Below are 27312 nucleotides of genomic sequence, written 5' to 3' on the forward strand. Positions count from 1 at the left end.
AATAGAATGGCAAGTTTGTAAATTTTGTTAATATTTGGAACAAAAAAATATATGTATTAGGGCTGTCAAAATTATCGGGTCAACGGGCGGCAATTAATTTTTTAAATTAATCACGTTAAAATATTTCAAGCAATTAATTGCACACGCCCGCTCAGACAAATTTAAATGACAGTACAGTCAAATGCCCACTTATAAATTGTGTTTTGTGGAGTTTTGCTGCCCTCTGCTGGCGATTGGGTGCGACTGATTTTATAGGCTTCAGCACTAATGAGCATTGTGTAAGTAATTATTGACATCAACCATGGCGGGCTACTGGTTTATTTTTTGATTGAAAATTTTATAAATTTTATTAAAACGAAAACATTAAGAGGGGATTTAATATAAAATTTCTATAACTTGTACTAACATTTATCTTTCTATCCATGGATCGCTTTAACAGAATGTTAATAATGTTAATGCCATCTTGTTGATTCATTGTTATAATAAACAAATACAGTCCTTATGTACCGCATATTGAATATATATATCCATCTTGTGTCTTATCTTTCCATTCCACCAATAATTTACAGAAAAATATGGCATATTTTATAGATGGTTTGAATTGCGATTAATTGCGATTAATTACGATTAATTAATTTTTAAGCTGTAATTAACTCGATTAAAAATTTTACTCTTTTGACAGCCCTAATATGTATACACTACTACATGAAAATTTGGAACATCACCTAAAAGTTGTTTTATTTTGGTAGTTTAACGTAAAAGATAAAATTAACAAATTTCATCTCAAGCAATCTTTGTTGTAAGATGTTCATCTTATTAAAACCAAAAACCTACAAACTCAGAAAATTAATAATACTGTGAAAAGCTTCCGTTTTGTACACAGTTGACATATATATAATTCAAAACACCTGCAAGAGGGTGCTGAACATTTAGGAATTCAGCCTTAGGTTGACTCAGAAGGATATGAGTATAACGATATCTATTGTCATCCCGTACTTTCATGGTATGGGCGTCATGGTTCGTTGCAAGCAGTCAAATGGTAAATATGTTTGAGGAAAAAAAATAAAAATCCATGTCGGAGTTATTATTACGGGAAAAAAATAGACAAACAAAAACAGACGAAGAAGTTATCATTGATCACTTCTGGGATAGTTATGGCAAATGTACAGAGTGGGATCTATCAAATACACTTCAAAAAGTGTTAGTCAAAACTGCATTTATTTTATATTTTCAAATCAGGAAATGCTAATTTTGTACTAGCCCTAGGCTGAAGTCATTTAAACGCTGAGTGAGTATTTGTACACTATTTCAAAATATGCTTTTTCAGTTTGGGAACTATTTGCACATTTGATTTTAGCCACTAAAAAAATACATCTTCTGTGGGAGTGTATGTTCACTGGTAATGGTTTATAGTTAACTGTGTGTAATCCAACATTAAAAATGGTAGTATCTTATTTTTACAAAAACGTTACCAGGGCTGCCAGCAGCCGTTTGCTACATGACTTTAACTGTTACCTTGGTTGATCCCTACAACAAAAGGTGTATTGACTATTTTTGCACCTAAACTGTGAATTAAATATTAGTAGAATAAAAACACAAATTCACAAGTTTGACATTTTCTTCTATTTATTTTGTAATTTAATAACAGCTGGGTTTTAGTTTTAACCAATTCAACAAACTTAACTTTCAATGCTGTAATAAAAAAAAAAAAAGCCTTTGTGTTTTCCCTGTTGTTCTGAAACTGTACCGAACCGTGACCCCCGTACTGAGGTACGTACTGAACCGTGACTTGTGTGTACCGCTACACCCCTAATATACAGTATATAATGTATGTGTATATATGTATACAGTGGTACCTCTACATACGGAGTTAATTGGTTCCAGGACCTTGTTTGCAAGTCGAAACGGTCATATGTCGAGCAGGATTTTCCCATAAGAATACATTATAATTCCATGAATTCGTTCCACAGCCCAAAAACCTACTGTAAATCCTTAATAAATACTGCTGGTACAATTACAGATGGCAATTACACATAGCAAAACACATTAATTATAAATAGAAATCGGAATAATACAATAATAATAATAATAATAATAATAATGATAATAATAATAATTCCTGTAATAATGTAACAAATTGGGTTCTAATGTGGCGGACATTTTTTTCTGTACCTGACGCACCGCGTGACTGACGTGACGCAGAGAGGAGCGGTGTGGTTGAGTTTACTTTCGCTTTCAATGTTTTCTTGAGTACACAGTCATTTGCGGCGGACAGCAGGCGTTTCGCATTGGATAAGTTCTGAAATAAATGATAAAAACCTGACAAAGCTGGGGATTCCTTTGGCGATGTAACCACAATAATAATTGTCAACTTAACTTATAAAGACTGGCGAACGATGGTAGGAGGAGGACCGTGGAGATGTATTGTTGAGCCAGTTCACGGATGCGTGCCCCACGCTCATATTTCTCCATAATTTGCATCTTCATTTATAAGGTAAGCGTAACCTTTTTCCTCGTTTCACCACCTGTTCCAACCTTTTTGAAACCTGTGTTGATTTCTCTCACAAGAAAGTCAGCCGTGCGTCCATCTGCGGTGCTGTCATGTCGTATTTCGAGCATGTCGTCGGATGTAGAAACAAATGGCGAGTCAAATTTTACGTCAGATGTCGAAAAAATCGTGTGTCGAAGCGATCCTATGTCGAGGTGCCACTGTATATGTATATACTGTATTTGTTATCACTATATCGGTTTCCTCCTTTTTTGCCTTCTCCTTCTCTCATTGTACATATATTATCATTTGCACATTTTTTTCAGACGTACAATTTGTCACAGGGTTGATAATATATAACCACATTTGCTGAATTCATCGGTCTATATATACTCTTCCCAGAATGTACATTAATTGGACACATCCCACCCCCCACCCATGATATGTATTCTATCTTAAGTCCAAATTTGCTTGCACAGTTGCACTACTATTGGATCTCATTAGATCTGCAGGTGTTCTCCATATTGTTGATGTGAGAGTAGATTGCGAATTAATTATTTGCAGATTAACTGTGATTAAGTCATTAATTATCTGCATCGGTTTGGTGCCTCTACAGGCTTAAATCTTGTATGGATTTGTCTGATACCTGTGCTTTGTGCAGCTTTCACAAGACCTTTTCTGAGGATGTCCCTAAGCCAAGGCTTCATCTGAGCAAGCTCATCCCCTCCCACAAGTGAAACTACAAGATGCGGAGGAGCTAGTCCCCACTCCTCTGTCAGCATCTGGAAGACATACGCGGGGTCGGTATTGCTCTGCACCCTCATGAACTGGAATAAAAACAAAGAGGAAAAATAAATAACACTGCTAATTCCCTGATGGTGTGCTCTTCTTTTATGTTGTCTACCTTTCCTTTAGTCTTGGAGGTGCCAATGAAGTCAATGTCCCCAACATTTCCAGCTGCCCAAAGGATTCTGCTTCTCTTCTGGTCAATACTAACATTCTGCAGTATGTGATCATCTATAGAACAGCATGAACAATCCCGGAGGACCCTAAATGTAAAGTGCTAAAATTATGAGACTCGTAATCTAAAAATGTCTATTGTTGGTACATGATCTAAAAGGTTGCATTATTTGTAACGGTAATGACACCACTCAAATGCCACATAATTTAAAGGCGATATATGTCTATTGTTGGTACATGATCTAAAAAGTTGCATTATTTGTAACGGTAATGACACCACTCAAATGCCACATCATTTAAAGGTGATATATACAGATTAATTTTTCCATTGAGTTGAGCAGTATAATGTCAGTTCAGGTTTATTTATGAAGCCCTTAAACACAGGGATCATGAGCATTCCCTAAACTAGACTTCATTCAGGGCAAGGCAAACTCAAAGAAACACCGTTCGGGGATGACACCTTGAGAAGGAGGGGTTCCCTCTTGCAGGTTTAACTGCTTTAGTTGTAATGGATTCCAAGTGGGAAACTTTGATCACATGTAATAAATAGATGCAGCACAAAATCAGTTTAAGCATGATTTGACCCTCTGGTGCATAGTGGTCACTGCAGTGAATAGCTACTGAATCATGCATTTGTCTTTAATGCATTGGTTTCCACGGTTTAACTGCATAGCAACCTGAACCTGCTGCCGTACTCTATTGAGGTCAATTTAGTGGTCAGTAGGTAAAACTGCATGTAAATGTGCTCTGAATCCAAGATAGGCGACTACAGCTGGCATATCCTGTAAATATGTCTATGCCCAAAGAGCTAGAGTGGTAAAAAAAAAAAAAATTATGATATACAGTAACATCTAGGGAAAGATGATATCTGTTTGGAATATGAAATATTTGTGTATAATATATAGAAATTAATGAGCAACCATGTGTACAATGAAGTGGACATCATGCTTCCCCCAGTATATTTTCGAACACTTCTTGCATAGTTGTGTCACTGTTCTTATGACTGTTTTAGTTATAGGTTAGTATATAATTTTTTTATTTCTAAGCATTTAATTTAAAATATACATGTTTGTGCAGGTTAGCTGTAGTTTGTTTTACTTTATGCACTTCAGCTGTAGTTTGCATTACTATATGCATTTTATCTGATTTTGTAGACTTCAAAAGCAGCAAAGAATAAAGCACTCGTCTGCAGGACTATGACATGTCTGATGGGATTCATGCATGACTATGCAATGAGACACTCAAGTAGAGAAACGATCGGTACCAGGATTAGCAATCAGGCAGCAAAGAATAGGATGCCAATATATTAACACACAGAAGTTTTTCACACAATACTGGGTTCTACACCTCACATGGCTAATTTGCGTACATTTCAGCCCTCCCAATCGCATCTTTCTGACTCTCCCCACCTCCTTTTTATCCTCTGTCATCAGGCCCCCACATGGTGACAATTGGAAATACAATTAGCCAACAATAGCACCAACATATTCATTGTTAATGTAGGCATTCAATGTATTTCTTGTTGTTGTTTGTTCTTCTCTTCTGTCTTTCTCTCTCCTCTCGTTTTCTGTTCCCCCATAACCCCTTCCTGTCCGCTGCTTTCTCCTAATAAACGGAACACATTGAAAAATCACAATGGGAGTATGTCATACTCCCACGTGATACATTAAAACTGTTCAGACCAAAAGGTCACTCAGATTTCCATTCCCTGTGTCAAGCAGCTGAACAGGACAGGTTTTTGAAAAAAAAAAAAAACGAAAAAAAAAAAAAAAATCCTTCAGGTTCAGTGACAATGACTGTAGTGACAACAGTGATGATGAGTGCCTGCCAGACAACAACAGAGACATTGGTGCCGAGGTGTAGGAGTCACAACTAGAAGTTTCATTGGTTATTCAGGCTCATGTGCCTCTAGTGTTGACATTTTCCAAACATTGTTGCAATATTTATCAAAGCATAAAATGGATCATGCGTTTCTATATTCACAATAGAACAAGTTAATTCACTTTTGATAGTAAATATACATTGTTTTATGTTGAGTGTGTAGGACCATGGAGTCCACTGGATTGGACATGTCTGTAACTTTAGGAATTTTTTTTTTTTTTTTTTTTTTTTTTTAATAAAAATATTTAACATTACTTTCATATCCCAATAGCGTACCGCACGAATGCTATTTTTGGACCGTGACGTTGCATCGTAAAGTGGAAGTAGGACATTATAGACTTGCCCTCGCATACAAACCATTATATTTCTGCTAGTTTTCTCCGGTAATCTTTCAAAAATGAACATGCCGATCAAGCACTGCTGATATGGAACTTGAAGAAACGACTCTAGACATTACAACATATGAAGGATGTTTTCTTCATACGTTTCTCGAAACCAAAAACTCGGAGGAAAAAATAAGAAGAATGGATCAACTTGCGCGGACGTTTAACGCCTGCAAGGTAAAGCCATTCACATTTCATATGCAGTAAACATTTTGTTGGGGGGCATGGCCCTTCAAAGAATGAAGAGGTTAGCCATTTTGACATTTTTTACTTATCATTTAGCTTGGCGTTCTGCCGTGCTGCTTCTGTTACCTGAAAAAATTGCAATGATATCTGACTGCCACTGTTACCTTTTCTGTTGTAAAAAAACAACTTTAAAAAGGGGAAAGTGTAAATAAATTATAGAATTAAGATTTGCTATTAATGAAAAAATTTAAAGTGTTTGTTGGCTGTCAACGAGTAGCATTTGCAATCGCTACACAAAAATTGCAATGTAAATTGCCCAAAAGAACGATCAGAGATGGAATACAACCAGAGGATATAATATATAAGAAAGACAGAGCATAAGGTGGTAAAAGATAGATTGTTGAAACAGGAGAATGTAATTGTCAGTGGCGTATGAAAAAGGTGTTCATAAAAAAGCTAAGGCTATGCTTAGGTCGGCTTATTTCTTTTTTCCGTCTTTTTCAGCCCTTGACACTCAAGTCATCTCTTTAAGTGAACATTTGTATGTTGTTCCTCATCGTTACCAGTGAATTTGGCATCAGGGACATCATTTTTGGACAGAATTGGTAGGTTTAGCTCTGTAAACATCTCCTTCGTACACTATTTCTATTCATTTACTATTGGGGACAAACGGAAGCGCGTCCCCCCCTTAGCAACAGTTGCTAACATCATGAATATTAATGAGCGGAAGTGACGTGTTTCTGGCGGTACGACATTTATGCATCAGACGTTTAAATATAGTTAGTTATAGAGTACAGATTATTTTAGACGATTTAGCACTTTTTGATTGCAGTTTTCCAAGTTATGAGTGTATTTATCTGAAGCACAGCGATTGGGGAATGGAATTTAATGATTGCCCTGATTGGTATCATCCAGCCACAAGTTTTCTACTTTTCTTCATCATGAGATTCAAACAGGCTTAAAAAAATCTTTTACTAAATACAGAAATTATGATAGACATGGATCGCAAGCTTGACACACCGGTGTTCCTCTGACCATTCCAGTAAGCTCCCACATCGCAGGCATTCTGTCTGCGGCTGTAGCTCCTACAAACAAGCAAACACGACAATATTATATGCCCTTCCCTCTAAGCCAATTATGAGTCATTCATCAGCCTTTTCACATGATAGGTTCTTAGACGCATTTGTGGTCAATGCAAAACTGGCAGAATTTTCCTCCTCGCTCCATATGCAAAGCAGCTCTTCACTTTTGTTTGAACTTGAAATTCACCATCACAGTTGACTGTTGGATAGCAACAGTGTTTCTAATCCCTCTGATCAATTCAAAAGATTGTTTTGTTCAGCTATTTAATAAAGTTCTTTTTCATTTCAAATTAACAGTCACTGTCGCTGCAGTTCTCATTGTTTCATTTGAGTGAAATAAATATCAAGATCCATTTGGCTGAGTCTTATTTACATTTCTATGTAACATTTCTATAATAAAAAGTACCCTGGGGATCTAGAATTAATCAGTGAGGGAAAATGAGCTCGTGGTTACATAACAGATGAGTGGATTTGTGTTCTGTCATCTTTTTAAATGTACAGATGCTTGCTGTTGTTGGAGCTCGACATAAGATGTGAGTTGAGGGAAAACTAGCAAGCAAATAATATGATTTACATGCAGTCATAAGGGACTAAGCACACTGTGTGATACACATACACAGCTCTCTTGCTCAACATTTTAAATAGAGAACAATTTCTCAAACTTCATCTTGACAAGTAATTAAATTATATATAATGTGTCAATGACCACATTATTCGGACCAATAGCACAATACTGTAATATTAAATATACAAAATTTACCAAACATTCCACATTTAGAAAAATAGTTAAACTCAGTTTTGGGTGGCATTGTCAAAAAGTTAATAGCTTTACCATTTGTTCATTAATGTTGGAATTGGAAATCTACAGTAATTAGTCAAAACTAGAATTTCCATCCATGATTGCTCAAAATGTAACATGTGAAGTACGTGGTACTTTATGTGAAAATATTTTCAGATAATTAGAAAAGACATCCATACAGCTATACTTGCCAGAAGATTGTCTTGTCTGCCGAGCATCACTGTATAATCCTTTTCTGCTTTCACAGACCTGAAAAGTCCTTAAAGCTTAGCTCACAAAGCTTGACTGAGACTCCTGGAAGTAGTATGAATCTATTGCTGCAATGATAAAAACAACACCATTGATTTGCATACTGCTCAGCCAATTACAAGACTGGAGCCCATGGAAACAACCAAATTTCCATGAAATTACTATAGCAGATATTTTCACAAGCCTTATATTGCAGCAATCTTCAGCTACTGCTTATTTATAGTCTTGTTGCCTTCACTTATTTTTTCCAAACCATACCATTTATTGCGTTATGATCAAGGCGACTTATTTAGCTATTCTACTATTTATTAAGTTAATGAAAAACTTTTTATTTACAAGGTATGAATTACCTTAGTAGTATGTTTATGACTGTTTGATTGATTTGATTTATTGAAATCTCCTAAAACTACTGAAGTGCAAAGAAAACTGTTTTGGCACAGTTATTTCTATAACATACAAAAACTGATTTTCATTTAAAATTGTATTTTTCAATGATTTGCAAAAAAAAAGTCAACAAACACAGCAATAACCCCAACCTACATCTCCTAATTTTTATTTCCCCTCATTTAAAAACTACTTAAGAACATAGGATGTATATATTAAAATTGAAGTTAATGTAAACATTTACTTTTGCTTTCTTTTTTTTAATAGTCAAGATATAAGTAACATACAATCAGAAAAATAAATACAAATGCCTTATATTATGCAGAGTGAAATGGAATACATTTTGAAGATCGCGCAAACATTGACTTTTTTAAATCAGAAGGAAATGAATAAGTAGCCTAACATAAATGAACAGACATATGTCGAAAGTGCACATTGACAGCTAAGATGTTCTGAACCTCGCCATCAGAGCAAATAAAACTAAATATAATAAATAAGCCTCCTCAACTCTTTCCTTGCTCTTAAAGATTTGATCCATTTTCTGTTGCATTGCCCTTTTTTTGTCGCATCAATTCAACAAACTTTTTCTCTTTTTTTTTGCTGTTCCAGAAAACATGCACATCTGAACCAATCGGAGCTAACTATCTCTGCTGATCACATGTCAGTATGTCAGCCAATTGAACGGATAAATGAGTCGAGGCGTTTTGCTTTGCTGCGTGCATTCGCACATTGACGTGACTCATCATCGTTAGACTCAGATAACTGCAGCAGCTGGGGAAACCTCCATGCCGTTCGTGGAATAAAATAAATAATAAATATCGGTGGACACAGATTACGCGACACAAGCACTTTATAATGCTTGTTGTTAACACTTGTGTATGTAAATCTGATGTTGGTAGATTGTTTTCTTCTTGGAGATGAAATGCATGTGTGGCAGCTTAGCGTTTAAAAAAAAATTTAACATAGCGTTTTGACAGTTGCCGTCATATTTTTGGAATCAAAGCACCGTGTACCGGCCCTGAATCTTATACCGGAACTGCGTTCCTAACCGTCCTGGCCCACTTTCACCCCTGCTTAGAACAAAATTTAAACCAATTTCAGGACAGATTTCATCTATAATTCCTAAAATGTCAGAAAATGTTACAATTTTTCCACAATGCAGCGCCATTTAAAATGAAAGAAATTAAAGGGAAGTGGTCAGCTGAAAAAGGGTTATATGAGTATGAATATTTTCTCTTATATTTGACAAAATTATCCCCCTGGAAGCACATCCCCATACGAATGTCACCTCAAATCATTGACTGGGCTTCCCTCGCACCCGGTAGTCACTATTCTATTATGCCTGATTGTTGTTATTGTCATATTTCCATGATCAAAAAACTTTCTGGATTATCAAGTTTAGGTACGCAAAAGTAGTGCTTATCTTTGGTTCTTGGCTTATTAGTGAGCTAGAGGAGGAAAAGAGCGACCGGGAAAATTGCCTTGGCTTCTCCCAAAATGTGTTCACTGAATTTAAGCCTTCCCCGATAAGGACGACGTGCCCCAAGGGGGTAGGCAAGTGCAGAGTCGGCAATGCACAAATCACAGGTAGAAAACAAGTCACCAAAGTAACGCTTGCCCCGAGAAGGACGACGAGCCCCAAGATGTTGGTCAAGGGCAGAGTCAGCAATGCACAAATCACAGGTAGGAAACAAGTCATCGTTTTGATCAACATAAAAGCATGATGGCCATGAAATAATTACCCTAACGTGTATGTCCTTGCTGACCTTTTTGTCAAGCAGAAGCAGATGGCCGAAGGCTAACATCCAAACTTATTCTGAAGTTCCACTGAAGTAGTTTTGTGCAAATCAATGAGATTATCAGCATACACTTTTGATGAAATGTCAAGGACAGTTTCTACTGACTAAATGGTGAAGCAATTGCTGGTTCAATGTTATTTAATCTATTTTCCTGCTAATCTTCTATTTGTCAGAATTTGTTTTATTTATGTCCACTTTTAATTTAATTTCTTTATGTTTATATGGTGTTCAGTTCCACCATGTTTCTGTTTGCAACGTGTTCCAAATTGTTGGTTATTTCTCGAGTTTATCTTATGCAGTTTTTTTTCTAGTCCTAAGTTATTGTTTGTCACCTTTAATTTATTTCCCACTTATTTCCTTTAATTTTTCATACTGTGTTGTGAGAGAAAAACAAAAAAAATCAAATTATTTCTCGATATTTGCTTTAAACAGTTTATGCTTGCTGTTAAGTAAAGGAAGGTGTTGCCTATTGATATGCGGAAGTCAGTTTGTAAATGCCTGCTGAATTTTTGTTTAAATTTAATAAACTATGATATCCATAAAAAATAATCCAATTTTCAGAGTTTGGTTGACTGAGGAATACTTTAGTTTGATATAACAACTTCTGTAAAGATGATCCTACTCATAAAGTATTTTCTATATAGTGACCCTCGCACTCCAAAAATTAAGTGTGTGATCTTTGGAAAATGAATTGGAAATAAAAATCAAGCAAATCAGGGAGGAATATGGCAAAAATCCGACAGACTCTTCCTAAAAAAGAACTCTTCAACACCAAAGAATGGCTTGATAGCATCCCCCCCCCCCCCCAAAAAAAACCCTCAGTTTTTTCTACGGCTACGATATATCAATTTTGATCATAATAATAAATCTAGGAAGTTTTTAGCAAACCAACTTGAACAGAACCCTTGGAAAAAAAAAAAAAAAAAATCATTAATTACAACAATACAAGATTCAGCCGGCATCGTAACACAATCACCAGAGAAAATTAAAAAAAAAAAAACTTTTTACAGCTACTACAAAAAATTATACTCGATGAGGAAACATAATGAAGAAGACATTGACTTATTTGTTAGTAATGTTAACATCCCACAAATATCTTTAGATAGTAAACAATTGTTAGATAACCCACTAACCCTCACTGAACTATGGAATGCCTTTAACTACAGGATACAGAGGTTGGTAGAGTAGCCAAAAATTGTACTCAAGTAAGCGAAGCGTTACTTCGAAAATAATATCAGTCAAGTTAAAGTAGTCATCCCAAAAATGTACTCAAGTACAAGTAAAAAAAAGTATTTGGTGAAAAGAATACTCAAGTAATGAGTAACATCGTGAGTAACTGCTTACAAATTTGTTTGATTTTTTTTCTTTTCTCAGCACAAAGTTATCTATATGAAGTGTTGTTACAATGATACTGTACAATAACCCATTGCATAACCACATTAAGCCAAAGGGGGAAAAAAAATCTTTGAATTCTGGCGAGAGAAAAAAATGACAGGAATGAAGCGTTATTCGTCCAAAGAGCATGAGTGCCCTCTAGTGGAGAAAACAGTTCCTAGTTTGAATATTGAATAGATCTTTCATAGTTATTATTATAAAATTAAAAGAATAACAACTGCGGTTTTCCGTGGTCAATCGGTGCCATATAAAGACTGGGAGAGAGGTTAAAATCCGCGCTTTCGAGTCATGTTGAGGGCAGGGCTCTATGTCAAAAACTTAATTCTTTACAGGGCTTTAAGGACGCCATGTGATTGAAACAGGCTGGCGTGATCATACTGTATAAAGGCAAACTTGCATCTGATTGGTATTATGGAGTCATGTGATTATTGCTGCGATGTCTCATTGGTGAAATTGGTAGCGCAAGTCTTAGTATCGATGGGAAAAAAAATATATCTAATATGAAAAATAAAGAAGAAAATGTACCAATTCTTGTGTAGCCTAGAGGAGTAAGAATATTGGTTTTCTACATAAAACTACTAAGTAAAAGTATGGCTAAGTAAAACTACTTTTAGAAGTACATTTTTCTCCAAAAGTTACTCAAGTGAATGTAACGGAGTACATGTAACACGTTACTACCTACCTCTGAAAGGATATGCCCACAGGTAGAGACCAGGCGCATTTTCGGCATCATACCTCAAACACTTTTGTAATATGCTGGCACCACTTTTCTGTAGAATGATACAAGAAATTAATGCAAAGGGTGAAATTAGAGACAATATGAACACCGAGGTAATCAAACTACTGGCAAAAGCGGGGAAAGACCTAACCCAACCAGCAAACTATACAGCCCAATATCCTTAATGAATACATACATTAAAATTATTGCAAAGGCTTTAGCTGCTAGACTACAACAAATTCTTCCCACTATAATTCACAATGACCAGACTGGCTTTATCAAAGGATGTATGTAACTCTACCAATAATATAGGACAACTGCTAAACCTCATTAATAGGGTACAGAATAACAAAGATCCTCTCTTTGGACGTAGAAAAAGCATTTAATAAAGTCAACTGGATTTTTCTCTTCCAACTACTTAGAAAATTAGGCTTTGGAGAAACATATCTGCTGGATAACAACATTTTACAACTACTCTAAAGCCACAGTCAACAGAAACTGGGTTATTTGACAAAGTTTTTGTCTTCAAAGGGATACTCAACAAGGCTGCCTTCTCTCACCCTTTCTATTCACTCTACAGTATTAGTTCCAACATCAAGTGACATACAGTGCCTTGCAAAAGTATTCGGCCCCCTTGAATCTTGCAACCTTTCGCCACATTTCAGGCTTCAAACATAAAGATATGAAATTTAATTTTTTTGTCAAGAATCAACAACGAGTGGGACACAATCGTGAAGTGGAACAACATTTATTGGATAATTTAAACTTTTTTAACAAATAAAAAACTGAAAAGTGGGGCGTGCAATATTATTCGGCCCCTTTACTTTCAGTGCAGCAAACTCACTCCAGAAGTTCAGTGAGGATCTCTGAATGATCCAATGTTGTCCTAAATGACCGATGATGATAAATAGAATCCACCTGTGTGTAATCAAGTCTCCGTATAAATGCACCTGCTCTGTGATAGTCTCATGGTTCTGTTTAAAGTGCAGAGAGCATTATGAAAACCAAGGAACACACCAGGCAGGTCCGAGATACTGTTGTGGAGAAGTTTAAAGCCGGATTTGGATACAAAAAGATTTCCCAAGCTTTAAACATCTCAAGGAGCACTGTGCAAGCCATCATATTGAAATGGAAGGAGCATCAGACCACTGCAAATCTACCAAGACCCGGCCGTCCTTCTTCTCAAACAAGGAGAAAACTGATCAGAGATGCAGCCAAGAGGCCCATGATCACTCTGGATGAACTGCAGAGATCTACAGCTGAGGTGGGAGAGTCTGTCCATAGGACAACAATCAGTCGTACACTGCACAAATCTGGCCTTTATGGAAGAGTGGCAAGAAGAAAGCCATTTCTCAAAGATATCCATAAAAAGTCTCGTTTAAAGTTTGCCACAGGCCACCTGGGAGACACACCAAACATGTGGAAGAAGGTGCTCTGGTCAGATGAAACCAAAATTGAACTTTTTGGCCACAATGCAAAACGATATGTTTGGCGTAAAAGCAACACAGCTCATCACCCTGAACACACCATCCCCACTGTCAAACATGGTGGTGGCAGCATCATGGTTTGGGCCTGCTTTTCTTCAGCAGGGCCAGGGAAGATGGTTAAAATTGACGGGAAGATGGATGCAGCCAAATACAGGAACATTCTGGAAGACAACCTGTTGGTATCTGCACAAGACCTGAGACTGTGTCGTCAGGAGATCCCAGACGCGAGAGCCAAACTTGAGGAGGCTGAAGCACTGACAGGGGCATGAATTACATAAAAAAAATAATAAAACCATAAATTGTAAACAACATTGACACATTTTGTTGACTGTTTAATGTATTCTATTGGTATATAATATATTGTAATTATATTAGATTCTGAAAAAAATATTCAATAGGCCACAATAATAAATGATGCCAGATTTATGTTGAATCAGCATCACCTTTCGCTGTCAGATTGTGACAAAACATATGAGCTAAGTTATACCAAGCACACAATGGCACACATCAAAGAACATAAATTTAGTAAGCAAAACAAAGTTAGGATAGCAACGGACTAGCGCAACATTGAAAAATGATAATGGCAGTGGGAAATATGTATTTATATGATAAATATGTATTATATATGAAGGTAACTAGATTTTTCTTTTAAAAAAAATATGTACTGTATATATGACTAGTTTATGATTTCATGTGATCAAAATTTGTTACATTTATTTCTCCTAAGTCGTCGTCATCTGATGTCGCAGACGGAAGAAATTTAGCATCTGGCAGGCCTCATAGGATCTCTTCAGTCGTCATCGCTGGACGCCGCATCACTTGGGTTATCATATGACTCGACCCACTCCCTCTTGATTTTGGGAAACTGGGTGGCGACTGACTTGCAATGCTTTTTTTCATCGTGTTGAGGGTTTCCGCCACTTAATTTTTTATGTTTGGCTTCCTGGAGTAAAAAAAAAAAAAAAAATCACAGCAGCATGAAAATATTGGATGAATCCTAATTTTAATTTAATAATAATTTCTTGGTGATCAAATAATAATACCCCAGTCAGCATCTTTTTGATGCTATTGTTCCCTCTTCAAATAGGCAGACCTTGATGTTGAAGTATAACAAGTTATTGTTTTATTGAGATGTATTTGATACATTAGGGCCTGACAGGTGGATTGTTTTGTTGTTATAGGCTTTATATCTACCCTGTGACAGGCCAAAAAACAACGAGCCAAGGACCTATTTCGTGCTGGGGACATTTGAATTTACATAATACCTATTGATATAGTAATAAAATCACATGAGTAGACGACATGTCAGCCAACCTATCTACTTATGACAGGCCAACAGCAACAACAAAAAAAATGTCGCACTTCAACAAACAGGCAGTAGGAGTCCCCCTCGTTTATCAAAAAAAGCCATTAACCCTTGAGAGTCGAAGGACGCGCCGGCGCGTCCTCAGCGCACGTCGTCTTTGAAGCACCCTCGCGTTTTAATTACGTCACCCACATGCCGTTGGTTGGTCTCGTTTTAAAGTGCGGAAGTTGCGGTTTACTCTCGTTGTTATTTGAAGTCAATCGACCAACTAAAACGTGAGATATTGTCATTTAAGTTTTATAGTTTTATTGTCCTCTCAAAAAAACATTAAAACGCTGCATGGATCATTTGTTTATGTCTATATTTCCATCATTTCTTGTCCTTTTTCAAAACGGAAGCTCCATGAAAAAAACACAAATCAAACGAACCCTTTCGAAGTCACAGTGGAAGCACAAAATGCGTTTTTTTTTTTTTTATAAATATAACTGCCGTGCGAGGTTCCACCGAACGAGAGGCAGGAGTGTTCTGACGCAGCGAGGGGGCGAGCGACGGCCGTTTGAATCAAGCAAGCGGGCGAGCGACTTTGTGTGACTTTGAGGATGAACGGAAAACTAAATTTAGCGCAAGCAATTGTGCTTTTTGATCAACTTGAGGAAGAGGGTGGTCCAAATTCGTCATCATCGTCTTCTTCGGAAGAGTCCTCGAGTGAAGATAGTGACGGATTTGAACACGTGGGTGACGCCATCGACGAGCAGAGGTAAGCCAACTCACTTTTTTTTTTTTTTTTTTTTAATGCTGTAAAAGTTTCTTTTGATATTGCAAGACAAAGTTAATTTTGATGCAATATAAGTGCGTGTTTGTGTATGTAATAATAAAATGTGCATATCAGATCAAAGTATAATTTGTGGTCTTCTTTCTATATGAAGATTAGGGATGTAGCACATATTCAGCTACGGTATTCTTTCTATTGTCATACATATAGATTTCCATTATTATTTATTGCTGTATATATTTTTATTTTATACTTTATTATTTTCATAAATACTGACTTTTGTTTCATGTACATTTATAGTGACAATGAAAGTAAAGTGAAATGAAAATGGAAGGGTGGAAAGAGGACCGACACCCCATGGAAGTGTGGGCTGTGATGTAGCCCTGTGTCTAATTCCAGGACGAAACTGCTTTTCGGAGTGGCATGCCTGAAAAAAATTTAACTTGTTTATTGTAAATATTTTTGAAAATACTTTTTTCCCCAATGTTATATATATATTTTTTTTCCCACAATCAGTCTTCTCAATTTGTGTATATAAATGTGTGTTCAAGAAGCTTGATTGTGTGTACATAGTTTTCATCAGGTGATGGGCCGCAATACCTAAACTCATAAAGAGATGGCCTCTAAACACTTTTTGTGTTAGATGGTATATTTTTTCACTGTTCTTCACTGTTTGGTCTGCTGTATATAACCTGTTTTGACTAGAGCATGTATAAATGCAAAAAACGCCTATGGCTATACCTGTTGTTTATGTTGAATTGTCAAATAAAAGACTATTTATTCTAATTTTTTTTGGTTGAATGTTCATCCTAACATGTTGAATAAATATTACAAAGTTTCAAAACGGTTCGTTACGCATGTTTGGTTGTCAATTGGACATCAATATTAAAAATTTTGACAAAACGATTTTGGAATTTTTGGTCTTTTTGGGCCCAAAATTATGATTTATAATTGGTCAGTGAAGGAAACAACAGTTTGGACATGAAGTTCAAGGTGTCACAAAAAAAGGGACCAAACCAGGCCATCGTAAACAATTCTGTCTTTGAAATATAAAGGCAACTTCAAAGGCATGCAAAATCAGACAAAATAGGCCCAGACCTTAAAGGGTTAATGTTCTACTTACGTCTTTGTAAAACCAAGGTTGCATTGTTGTAGGTTTTCAAAGCTGTCGTGGCTGAAATGATGAAAACAATGAGCCGATTGGGGACCTGTATGCATGCTAACAAAAACAGTCCAAACCTTTGCAGGAGAAGTTTTTTTGGACCACTCCTAGAGTCTCGAGTCTTCCTGTGAGTAATTCATCGCTACACATCGAGATGGCATGACAAATTCCGCGAGTAAAACCCAGAAAATGTTTGCAATATATGGCGAGGAGAGCGTGGTGCTATATTTCCGTGTTCAGATTGGTGGCGAGGCCTCCTGGAAGTTACGTCATGAGGTAGCGGTCGGCAGGACGGCGTGTCCCTCGTTGCTATGGTGTTGCTATGGCCATAACTCAAAAACTACGTGGTCAATTATTATTATTTTTTTAATGTGCCTTTTTGAGAGAGCGAATGATGCATTTAATACAATTCAACTGAGTAAAACACTTAAGAGCGAAATCTGAAAAGCTCCTCAGTTGCCCTTTAAACAACGAATCTGTGTGTACCTGTTACACTCACCCCCTGAAACCTTCGCTGCCGATCCCGGGTTTCGGCACCATTGTAACTAGAGGTGTGCATCGGCACTGCCCTCACGATTCGATTCGATTACGATTCGGAGGGCCACGATTCGATTCGATTCGATTCGATTCAGAGGGCCACGATTCGATTCGGTTCGATTCGGCAATGCATCACGATGCATTAAAGCCTGGGATGCATTAAAATGCTAAAGCAAAGCATATTTTTCGTGAATCATGAGGCAACACAAGCGGTCAGACATTAAACACCTTTTTATAGGCTCTTGTGTCATTCCTGGTTGCAGTCAAATGAAAATAGTAATATACTGGACTGTCTCCTGAGACAGTCAGGAAATTAGAATATTGTGTATTCTAATTTCCTGAGACAGTCCTGTATATATACACAGGACTGTCTCAAAAAATTAGAATATTGTGTATTCTAATTTCCTGAGACAGTCCAGTATATAAAAATTTAAAAAAAAAACATCACAGCATTTAATTAGTGCTTTGAATGAGACCAGGGCTTTCTTTTTTTTTTTTTTTTTTTTTTTTTTTTTTTTTTTTTTTACACACAGTTGCAGCCTGTCATTTTTTACACACCGCATAAGTTTGGTCAAGTTTCCCACCAACCTCATAGAAGCCAAAATGTCTCCATATGCCTGCTTTCAATGTCTTTGGTGTGTCAATAATCTTTCGCGCTCCCTCTTTCTCCGCTTCAGCCATTGTTGTTACGTCTTATCTCTCTGCTTTCCTGAGTGCCACTGCGCAATTGCGCATGTCTGTGATGTTACTCCCATGAGGAAGCAGATTTGGGTTCCTCGTCCCCCCTGCATTGCTTGTACAGTAGCTCCCTCTACAGGTAAACATGAGAATAATAATACAAATGGGGAAACCAAATCCATTGCATCACCGGAAGATTTTTGAACGGACTTATATATTTTAATATGTGCTGAATCGATTCGGCTTGTTGCCCGCATCGAATCGCATCGTCCATGGCCCCCAACGGGATGCATCGCCGCATCGATTATTGTTGACACCAGTAATTGTAACCGGTGTGTCAGCGCCGCCCCGCGTTCCGCTCCCACCTTTTACCAGGCCGGGACGCGAACCCGCGTGCCACGGCTTAGCCGTTAGCATCTTTACATGAAAGGATCGGCAGGGAGGTTTCCACGCTCCACAACGGACCTGTGTGTACACGTTACAAAATCATGGTGGAAAATAAGTATTTGGTCAATACCGAAAGTTCATCTCAATACTTGGTTATGTACCCTTTGTTGGCAATAACGGAGGCCAAACGTTTTCTGTAACTCTTCACAAGCTTTTCACACACTGCTGCTGGTATTTTGGCCCATTCCTCCATGCATATCTCCTCTAGAGCAGTGATGTTTTGGGGCTGTCGTTGGGCAACACGGACTTTCAACTCCCTCCACAGATTTTCTATGGGGTTGAGATCTGGAGACTGGCTCGGCCACTCCAGAACCTTTAAATGCTTCTTACGAAGCCACTCCTTTGTTGCCCTGGCTGTTTGTTTGAGATCATTGTCATGCTGAAAGACCCAGCCATGTCTCATCTTCAATGTCCTTGCTGATGGAAGGAGATTTTCACTCAAAATCTCTCGATACATGGCCCCATTCATTCTTTCCTTTACAAAGATCAGTCGTCCTGGTCCCTTTGCAGAAAAACAGCCCCAAAGCATGTTGTTTCCACCTCCATGCTTCACAGTAGGTATGGTGTTTTTCAGATGCAATTCAGTATTCTTTCTCCTCCAAACACGAGAACCTGTGTTCCTACCAAAAGTTCTATTTTGGTTTCATCTGACCATAACACATTCTCCCAGTCCTCTTCTGGATCATCCAAATGCCCTCTAGCGAACCGCAGATGGGCCTGGACGTGTACTGGCTTCAGCAGGAGGACATGTCTGGCAGTGCAGGATTGGAGTCCCTGGCGGCGCATTGTGTTACTGATAGTAGCTTTTGTTACTGTGGTCCCAGCTGTCTGCAGGTCATTCACTAGGTCCCCCCCGTGTGGCTCTGGGATTTTTGCTCAATGTTCTTGTTATCATTTTGACACCACGGCGTGAGATCTGCATGGAGCCCCAGGTCAAGGGAGATTATCAGTGGTCTTGTATGTCTTCCATTTTCTGATAATTTTAATTGCTCCCACAGTTGATTTCTTTACACCAAGCATTTTACCTATTGCAGATTCAGTCTTCCCAGCCTGGTGCAGGTCTACAATTTGGTCTCTGGTGTCCTTCGACCGCTCTTTGGTATTGGCCATAGGGCCATAGTGGAGTTTGGGGTGTGACAGACTGATGTTGTGGACAGGTGTCTTTTCTACCGATAATGAGTTAAAACAGGTGCAATTAATACAGGTAACTAGTGGAGCCTCGTTAGACCTCGTTAGAAGAAGTTAGACCTCTTTGACAGCCAGAAATCTTGCTTGTTTGTAGGTGACCAAATACCTTTTTTCCACTCTAATTTGGAAATAAATTCTTTAAAAATCAAACAATATGATTTTCTTTTTTTCTTCTTCCCCACATTCCTTCTCTCATGGTTGAGGTTTACCCATGTTGACAATTACAGGCCTCTCTAATCTTTTCAAGTAGGAGAACCTGCACAATTGGTGGTTGACTTAATACTTATTTGCCCAACTGTACGTACATCTGGCCTAGGACAACAGATGAAAACTAACCTTTTGGCTGAATCTGGCATATTTTACAGTGAGCTGTAATGTTAACATGCACTGTCCTTGTAAGTGATAATAATAATAAGTTAAAAATGTTAAAAGATAATGAACGAAGACAAAATACAATGCAGTGATTATAATTAATGACCCAGATTTTTTTTTTGTTGTGGTTGGAGTTACATGGGGTGGTGTGGCTCAGTGGTAGAGTAGTTGTCCCCCAACCCAGAGGCTGTGGGTTCAATTCTCCGCCCTGATGAACTCGTCTAAAGCGCTTTGAGGGCCTTGAAAGGTGGAAAGGCGCTATACAAGTATAACACCATTTATATAGAAAGCTTTTTTTTCAGAACCTCAATCTGTGCATTTTTGTTTTGAGGCACCTGTAGCGCTTTCGTGAGGGCAAGAGTTGAAACAGTGGACTGTTAAAATAGTCCAATAAAATTTGCAATTTCTTCAAAAGATTGCAATGGATAACCGATTGCAATATATTCTGTGGTGCATTTAATGACCTTCTGCAAGGTTTTCTTATCAGCTACTGAGCTCCCAGCAAACCAAACATTATTGCAGTACGGTACATCAGGATTCTCTCAATGGTGAGGTGGTAAAAACAGCAAACAGATTCTCACAGATATTTCCATTTGGAATCATCAGGAAATTTAGTCATTGCTGTTCCTTCTTTACAGCAGCTCTGGCAATATCAGTCTATGTCAGCCGGCCAGAGATGACTGTTCGCAGAAATGTGTAGTTGTTTTCCCTCTCTAAACTGTTCCCATTGATGGAAGAGGATGAGGGTTTGGTTCTACTTTTCCTAAAGTCTATTAGAAGCTCTTTGTTTTTATTTGTGTTGAGTGTCCAGTTAGTTATTGTCAGCCCTGCAGCTGACAGGCCTTTGGACTTCGTCTTGGTACTTATTTCTCCTCCTGAAATAAGCCCCAGCAGGGTGGTGTACTGTAAATAGTGCTTTCAAAACTACCGCAGGTGTACCGAAACACTTTATAGAACACAATACATTACATTAAACAAAAAAAGATAAACTGACAAAACTGATACAGTTAACACAATAATACATTACAACACTTTTCTCCTACATCCCTTTTGATGCATGAAGCAGTTACATTTGAAAGAAATGTGAAGTCTCCTATCAGTAGTGGATCAAAGATGTCATGCTCACAGTGTGCATAACATCAACCATGTCTGCTAAGCTAAAGTTGAAAGTAGATGTAACCCAGCTACAAATAAAGGGTTAATTAAATTTAGAAAAAAAAAAACAAATAAAGGGTTAATTAAATTTAGAAAAAAAATAAAAATAAAATAGCATTAAAATAAACAATCCTTCTCTTTCAACATTATAAAATAAAACTGCAACTTGAAAACAAATTAAATTGAAAATAAAGAAGCACTTAATAAAAGTAAGCCCCTCCCCCAGCTGAGCTTGATGGCTGAGATCGACAGAAGCCTCACAATAGACCCTACCCACGTGACGTCACAACTCCGCTCTCCTGAATGGTACCGCCCAATAGGGAATGGGACGTACTACGTCATTGTTTGGACGCGCCTCCATGCTGGCAATATGATTCACTTCCGGGCCGGCAGGGTCAATGCGGATTGTAACGTGTGGTAGTGCTAAGCTAACTCTTTCGGTGTTTTAGAAAGAAAATATGGGTGCTTATTGTTGCGTTACCGGGTGCAACAGCGTCTCCTACGACAAAAAAAGGGGTTAGGAAAAATGGACTCACTTTTCACCGTTTTCCTGCATGGAGGACCAAATATCAGATCACGAAGGTACGACCGATGGCTGGATTGCAGCGGTTCGTCGGAAAAGCATTTATGATCATATTTCTGCTGGAATGAGAATGTGTTTCTGTCATCTCTACTCTTGTAAGTTGAACGCTTTATCCACTTTTGGTTTCAATACGTTTTTGTTTTTTTTCACCGTTGTGTAAATCTGCCTCGGTAGCAATGCTCGCCTACTACGACTCACCTACCTGTTGTGTTCCTAGGTAAACCTGCTGACAACACATCCCGATTGGTCACCATCTCTCTTCTTGGATCATTTGACAAAGAAAATTTGTTCAATGGAGTGGTTCCATTTGTCCTGTGTCGGACTCAAACAAGCCCCTGCAGCAGACGCCATCTGGGTCTGCCCTTCTCGTCGATGAACTGCGGGCTTTTAACTTGTGAAAATGCAAGAACTTTAATGCACATATTTATTCTGCATGGCTATTTAACTATGGCCAGTGACGTTTTTTTTTTTTTTTTTTTTTTAAACCACTTTGACAAAGACACGTTTCATTGTAATGTTGAATTTATATATTCTATTATTATTTTTAAATTATAATATTCTTATTTGCACTTATGTAGACTTTAGACTGTCAATTCAAATAGTGTTGGAAAAGTTGCAATACCTAAAATAGAAATGCAAGAACTGTAAAGTACATATTTATACACCTTTATTTACCTAAGGCCACTGGATGTTTTTTAACTGCTTTGAAAAATACAGGTTTTGTTGTGATCTTGTATTTATATAGTATATAGCTTTTTATAATGTATTATGTATTATAATATTTGCTGCCCCCTGCCAGAGTGTGGGCCATTTTGTACTAAAAGGATTTTAAACTGTCAGTTCAAATACTGTGTTGGAGACTAGTACTTGCAATACTTAAAATGGAAATGCAAGAACTTTAAAGCACATATTTATCCTGTCTGGCAATTTACCCAAGGCCAGTAAATAGTGTTTTAAACTGCTTTGACAAAGACACGTTTATTGTGATCTTGTATTTGTGTATTACTTATAATTATATAACATTTGCTGCCACCGTCAGAGGGTGGGCCTTGTTTGCACTAATTTAAAGATTTTAAACTGTCAATTCAAATATCGTATTGGAGAAATTGCATTACTTGAAATAAATCTATTGCAACTTATCAGTCCCAGTTCTTGTCTACAACACTGTCCAAAAATTGTCAATGCATATTCCAAATAGAATAACAAAATTGAGTCACCTGACTTTGTAATTATTACACCTGTTTATTATGAAGACCTGAAGTAAACAACAAGCAGTTATAGTTTGTCAAGAAGTTGTTCAAGTCATGTTTTGGTATTCATATTTTATTGACTTTTCACAACAACACTTGGGATCGTGTTTGTAAGAGCAGAGCAAACTGAAGTTTCAGCGTGCACTCTTCGCCTTTCCAACCTCTCATAACGCTCCGATGTGGTGCGCTTGACCTCAGAATAACCCAAGAAGAGATATGGTGACCAATCGGGATGTGTTGTCAGCATTTCATATGCAGGTTTTCCTAGTAACACAACAGGTAGGTGAGGAGGAGGAGAAGGTTAGCATTGCTACCGAGGCAGATTTACACAACAGTAAAAAAAAACGTATTGAAACCAAAACGGATAAATCGTTCAACTTACAAGAGTAGAGATGAGGGGAATACACTCTCATTCCAGCAGAAATATGATCAAGAGAAATGCTTTTCCAACGAACCGCTGCACCCCAGCCATCCGTCGTGCCTTCGTGATCTGATATTTGGTCCTCCATGCAGGAAAACGGTGAAAAGTGAGTCCAGTTTTCCTCGCCCTTTTTTTAGTCGCAGGAGAAGCTGTTGCACCCGGTAACACAACAATACACACCCATAATTTCTTTCTAAAACATCGAATGAGTTAGCTTAGCACGACCAGTGTTGTTAATAACGGCGTTACAATATAACGGCGTTACTAACGGCGTTATTTTTTTCAGTAATGAGTAATCTAATTAATTACTTTTCTCATCTTGGCAACGCCGTTACCGTTACTGAGGCGGGAAAGGCGTGCGTTACTATGCGTTACTAAGTTGGTTGAATAAAAAAAAGTCTGAGAGAAACGGACTCACGGGGACGAGAGCAGAGCAGGAGTGGGGAAGACGCCGTTCCAACCGCGATGCTAGGTGGCTCCATTGCTCCAATAATACCTGACTGCAGCCATAGCCGACAAACTACGCCCACATGACACGGTAGATATCATATTATAAAACTAGATGCAAATGACAGACTGCACTGCCAACATGTTTTAAGGACTACGTGCGTTTGTAAACAGCCGCCATCTTAAAGCAGTAGACCTCTCAGGAAGGCTCTGATGTAGAGATCCTTCCTAGCGAACCTAAGTAATTTTTTAAAATCTAAAATGCTCCTAAATCGGCAAAATCTTAACTTAAATCTATCTTTAAATGATGAAACAGTTTTAAAACTTACACATGTTTAAAGTAGACAGAAGGCAACTAATGCAATAACGGGAGAAATTTTAACAACTTTAACGATTGATTCACAACTTTAAATGACTTCCACACATAGCAAAGGTTACTAGCTAGTTATCGCAATACCCTTGCGTCTAGTTAAGTGGAGGGTAAAGAATTGGGCTAGGGCCAATTGTCCCCCAAACACTTTAAGCTTCACATTGTGTGACCTGTGTGTTTTTTTTTTTTTTTGAGAAAAAAAAATATCACTAGTTACTTTGCCAAGTAACTAATTACTCTTACATTCAGGTAACTGAGTTACTAACGCAATTACTTTTTGGGAGAAGTAATTTGTAACTGTAATTAATTACTTTTTAAAAGTAAAATTAACAACACTGAGCACGACCACACGTTACAATCCGCATTGAGTCTGCCGGCCCGGAAGTGAATCATATTGCCAGCATGGAGGCGCGTCCAAACAATGACGTAGTACGTCCCATTCCCTATTGTCCGTCAAAACATAGTGTTAACCTGTTACGGCTACGTACATTCCTCCTATTTACGGCGTGTTTTTCTGCTCCTTAACATTAATAATCAAAATGGTGAAGGCGTGTGTGGCTGTTGGTTGCACTAAGAGAAGATGGAAGGAGAGACTTGAAGTTTTACCGTATTCCGAGGGATCCAAAGAGGAGAGTGAAATGGACGGCTGCAATTCGACGTGAAAACTGGGCACCAAAAAATCACCACAGACTATGTAGTAGTCATTTTATATCCAGTAAGATGCATTTAAGATATACTTAGAGGGTTTTGGGCTGACAAATAACCACAATTAAGATCATTGCTAGGCTAATCGCGGACAACATACACGTATGTATGTAGTGAGAGTGCTATCGCTAAACCATATAAACATTAAAAGCCTTAACTCCATTGACAAACGACATGAAATACATTAGACTTGACAGTGGATGTTAGCAATAACAAAAGATTTTGAATTGAAAATTTCGTAACTCACCTTTCCAAGCACAAGATAGATTCCTGCCAAATTTTCATGGACGAGGACCTGTTTCACCCAACCAGCAACGAAGTATTTATAAGCCTCCAAGCTCTTGAAGTTTTTCAAATTTTCGTGAGAATAGGCTGATTTTGTGTGGACAAGATAATTGTAAATATCAGCGTAGCAGATGTCAGGCAGACAGGGCGAAGACAGTGGGTCGAAAAACATCGATTTGGGCATCAAATATGGATCTGGGGACTGTATAGAACGAAGCTTTTCCACATAACGCCTTTTATGCAACACATCCAGTGAGTTTACGGCATCAGAAAGCACCGGGTCTTCCATGAAATGCATTTTAAATTCCTCGATCAATTGAAACCAATGCTAATACAGAGAGAAAATGACGGACAAGTGGGCGGAACCATACAGCGAGCACGTGGTTTTGTGACGTCGGTGGGTAGGGTCTATAGCCACAAGCAGCTGGAGAGAGAAGACCATGCTAAACAGAGTGACGAGGTAGGAAGAAAAACGATTTGATAAAACAGTTTAAAATATGACTAAAACCCAGAATATTTATATCCTAGCTCAACAGGGACATCGGCAGAACACTTGAGAAGTGATCAGGAGCGTGGAAAACGCGTCTATTGAGCTTAAACTGTCTCGGTAAGCAAGCGTTCTACTCGGAGCAGACGAGCTAACGGCTAATGCTAACGATGCAGACGAGCTAACGGTTAGTGCTAACAATGGTTTTCCTAATCATTAAGTAAAGAATGATAAAAGTTACTTTTATTAGTGAAAATAATAATTTTGTTTTGTTGGATAAAAAATTGAAAAGATGCATCTGAAAGTGAAATTGAAAGTTCAGTGTTAAGTGAAATGACAATGTTAAAAATAATATTGTGTGTGATTGTTACAAATTCATGTACAATGTAAATGTACAGTAGTTAAAAATAATGTGTGTGATTGTTACAAATTCATGTACAATGTAAATGTACAGTAACTTTATTTAGATATGATTTATCTCTCAAAATGAGACGAGTAAAATACCTGTTTGTAAAAAACTACAACAGGTCAGGTCTTTTTGTGAGACTGGACTAAAGATAAGAAGGTTCCGGAAATTTGATGGCGAGCTTCCCAGCGTGAAAAGACCAAGAAACTTCATCCTTCAGGGACAACGCTTCAGTGTGGTAGGACAATACCAACTGACAGGATTCCATACAAACTTTGGAGAAAGAAATACCTTACACAGGATTAAGGAAAAAAAGTGATCACTAGAGTGAAAGACAATTTTGTTTATTATTTTTGGGCCCAAATTTTATTTTCTTATATTGTTCTATTGTTCTGTATTGCATTGTTGTTAATGTTGTAGCACGAAGTAAAAAATAATTGCAAACTGCATTATCTGAGCTATTCATTCATGGTTACAGTACAATACTTAGCTCCCTAGTCGAATTGGAATCTTCTGCAGAGGTTGCGCTAGACATTTTCGTTGTCTGTCATTTTGACTGACAGGGTCATAAAAATCCAGTCATAATCTATTTTTAGCAGTCACTTAAATTTTTAAAATGATAATGATGACATATTCAATAGTATTTAGTTTTCATTCATTTTTAATTAATATTGTAACGCTTGCTTGGCGGCGAAAAATTAGACACGGAAGTTGTATTTTTCTCCCTCTTTTTACTCTGCTTACCGCCAACACCAACAAAACAACTCCACTCCCAAAGAAAAAGAGGCAACTATATAGACCCCAATCACCAACGTCACACAATGATCTTAATTGTGGTTGTCAGCCCAAAATCTTCTAAATATATATTAAATGCATCTTACCAGATATAAAATGACTACTACATAGTCTGTGGATCGTTTGGTGCCCAGA

The 27312-nt window shown here is 37.7% G+C and overlaps 1 protein-coding gene and 2 long non-coding RNA genes across 10 annotated transcripts in view; 2 read left to right on the forward strand and 1 right to left on the reverse strand.

The window, feature by feature from the left end:
• The window catches only part of trpm5 (transient receptor potential cation channel, subfamily M, member 5), a 41104-nt gene extending 22143 nt beyond the window's left edge, over positions 1 to 18961 (reverse strand). For 2 of the 8 annotated variants that reach the window (XM_057833022.1, XM_057832966.1), the window contains exons 1-6: positions 18177 to 18961; positions 12289 to 12376; positions 7971 to 8096; positions 6919 to 6983; positions 3393 to 3537; positions 3135 to 3315 (exon numbers count right to left, since the gene is read on the reverse strand). In XM_057833022.1, the coding sequence (XP_057689005.1) occupies positions 3135 to 3315; positions 3393 to 3537; positions 6919 to 6983; positions 7971 to 7997 (418 nt within the window). In that variant the 5' untranslated portion in view covers positions 7998 to 8096; positions 12289 to 12376; positions 18177 to 18961. Of the gene's footprint in view, positions 1 to 3134; positions 3316 to 3392; positions 3538 to 6918; positions 6984 to 7970; positions 8097 to 12288; positions 12377 to 14522; positions 14755 to 14854; positions 15207 to 17012; positions 17992 to 18176 lie in introns of those variants that run through there. The other 6 variants (XM_057832997.1, XM_057832990.1, XM_057832973.1 and 3 more) reach the window with 6 other exon arrangements.
• Positions 15218 to 23459, forward strand: LOC130914023 (uncharacterized). The gene is made up of 3 exons (XR_009062837.1): positions 15218 to 15874; positions 16190 to 17178; positions 22229 to 23459. It is a non-coding gene; the product is annotated as an uncharacterized LOC130914023 (long non-coding RNA).
• Positions 23460 to 25059: 1600 nt separating this feature from the next.
• Positions 25060 to 26796, forward strand: LOC130914018 (uncharacterized). The gene is made up of 3 exons (XR_009062836.1): positions 25060 to 25949; positions 26018 to 26163; positions 26504 to 26796. It is a non-coding gene; the product is annotated as an uncharacterized LOC130914018 (long non-coding RNA).
• The last annotated feature ends 516 nt before the right edge of the window (positions 26797 to 27312 follow it).

Source organism: Corythoichthys intestinalis, chromosome 1 (assembly GCF_030265065.1).
Source record: "Corythoichthys intestinalis isolate RoL2023-P3 chromosome 1, ASM3026506v1, whole genome shotgun sequence".
NCBI classification, from domain to species: domain Eukaryota; kingdom Metazoa; phylum Chordata; class Actinopteri; order Syngnathiformes; family Syngnathidae; genus Corythoichthys; species Corythoichthys intestinalis.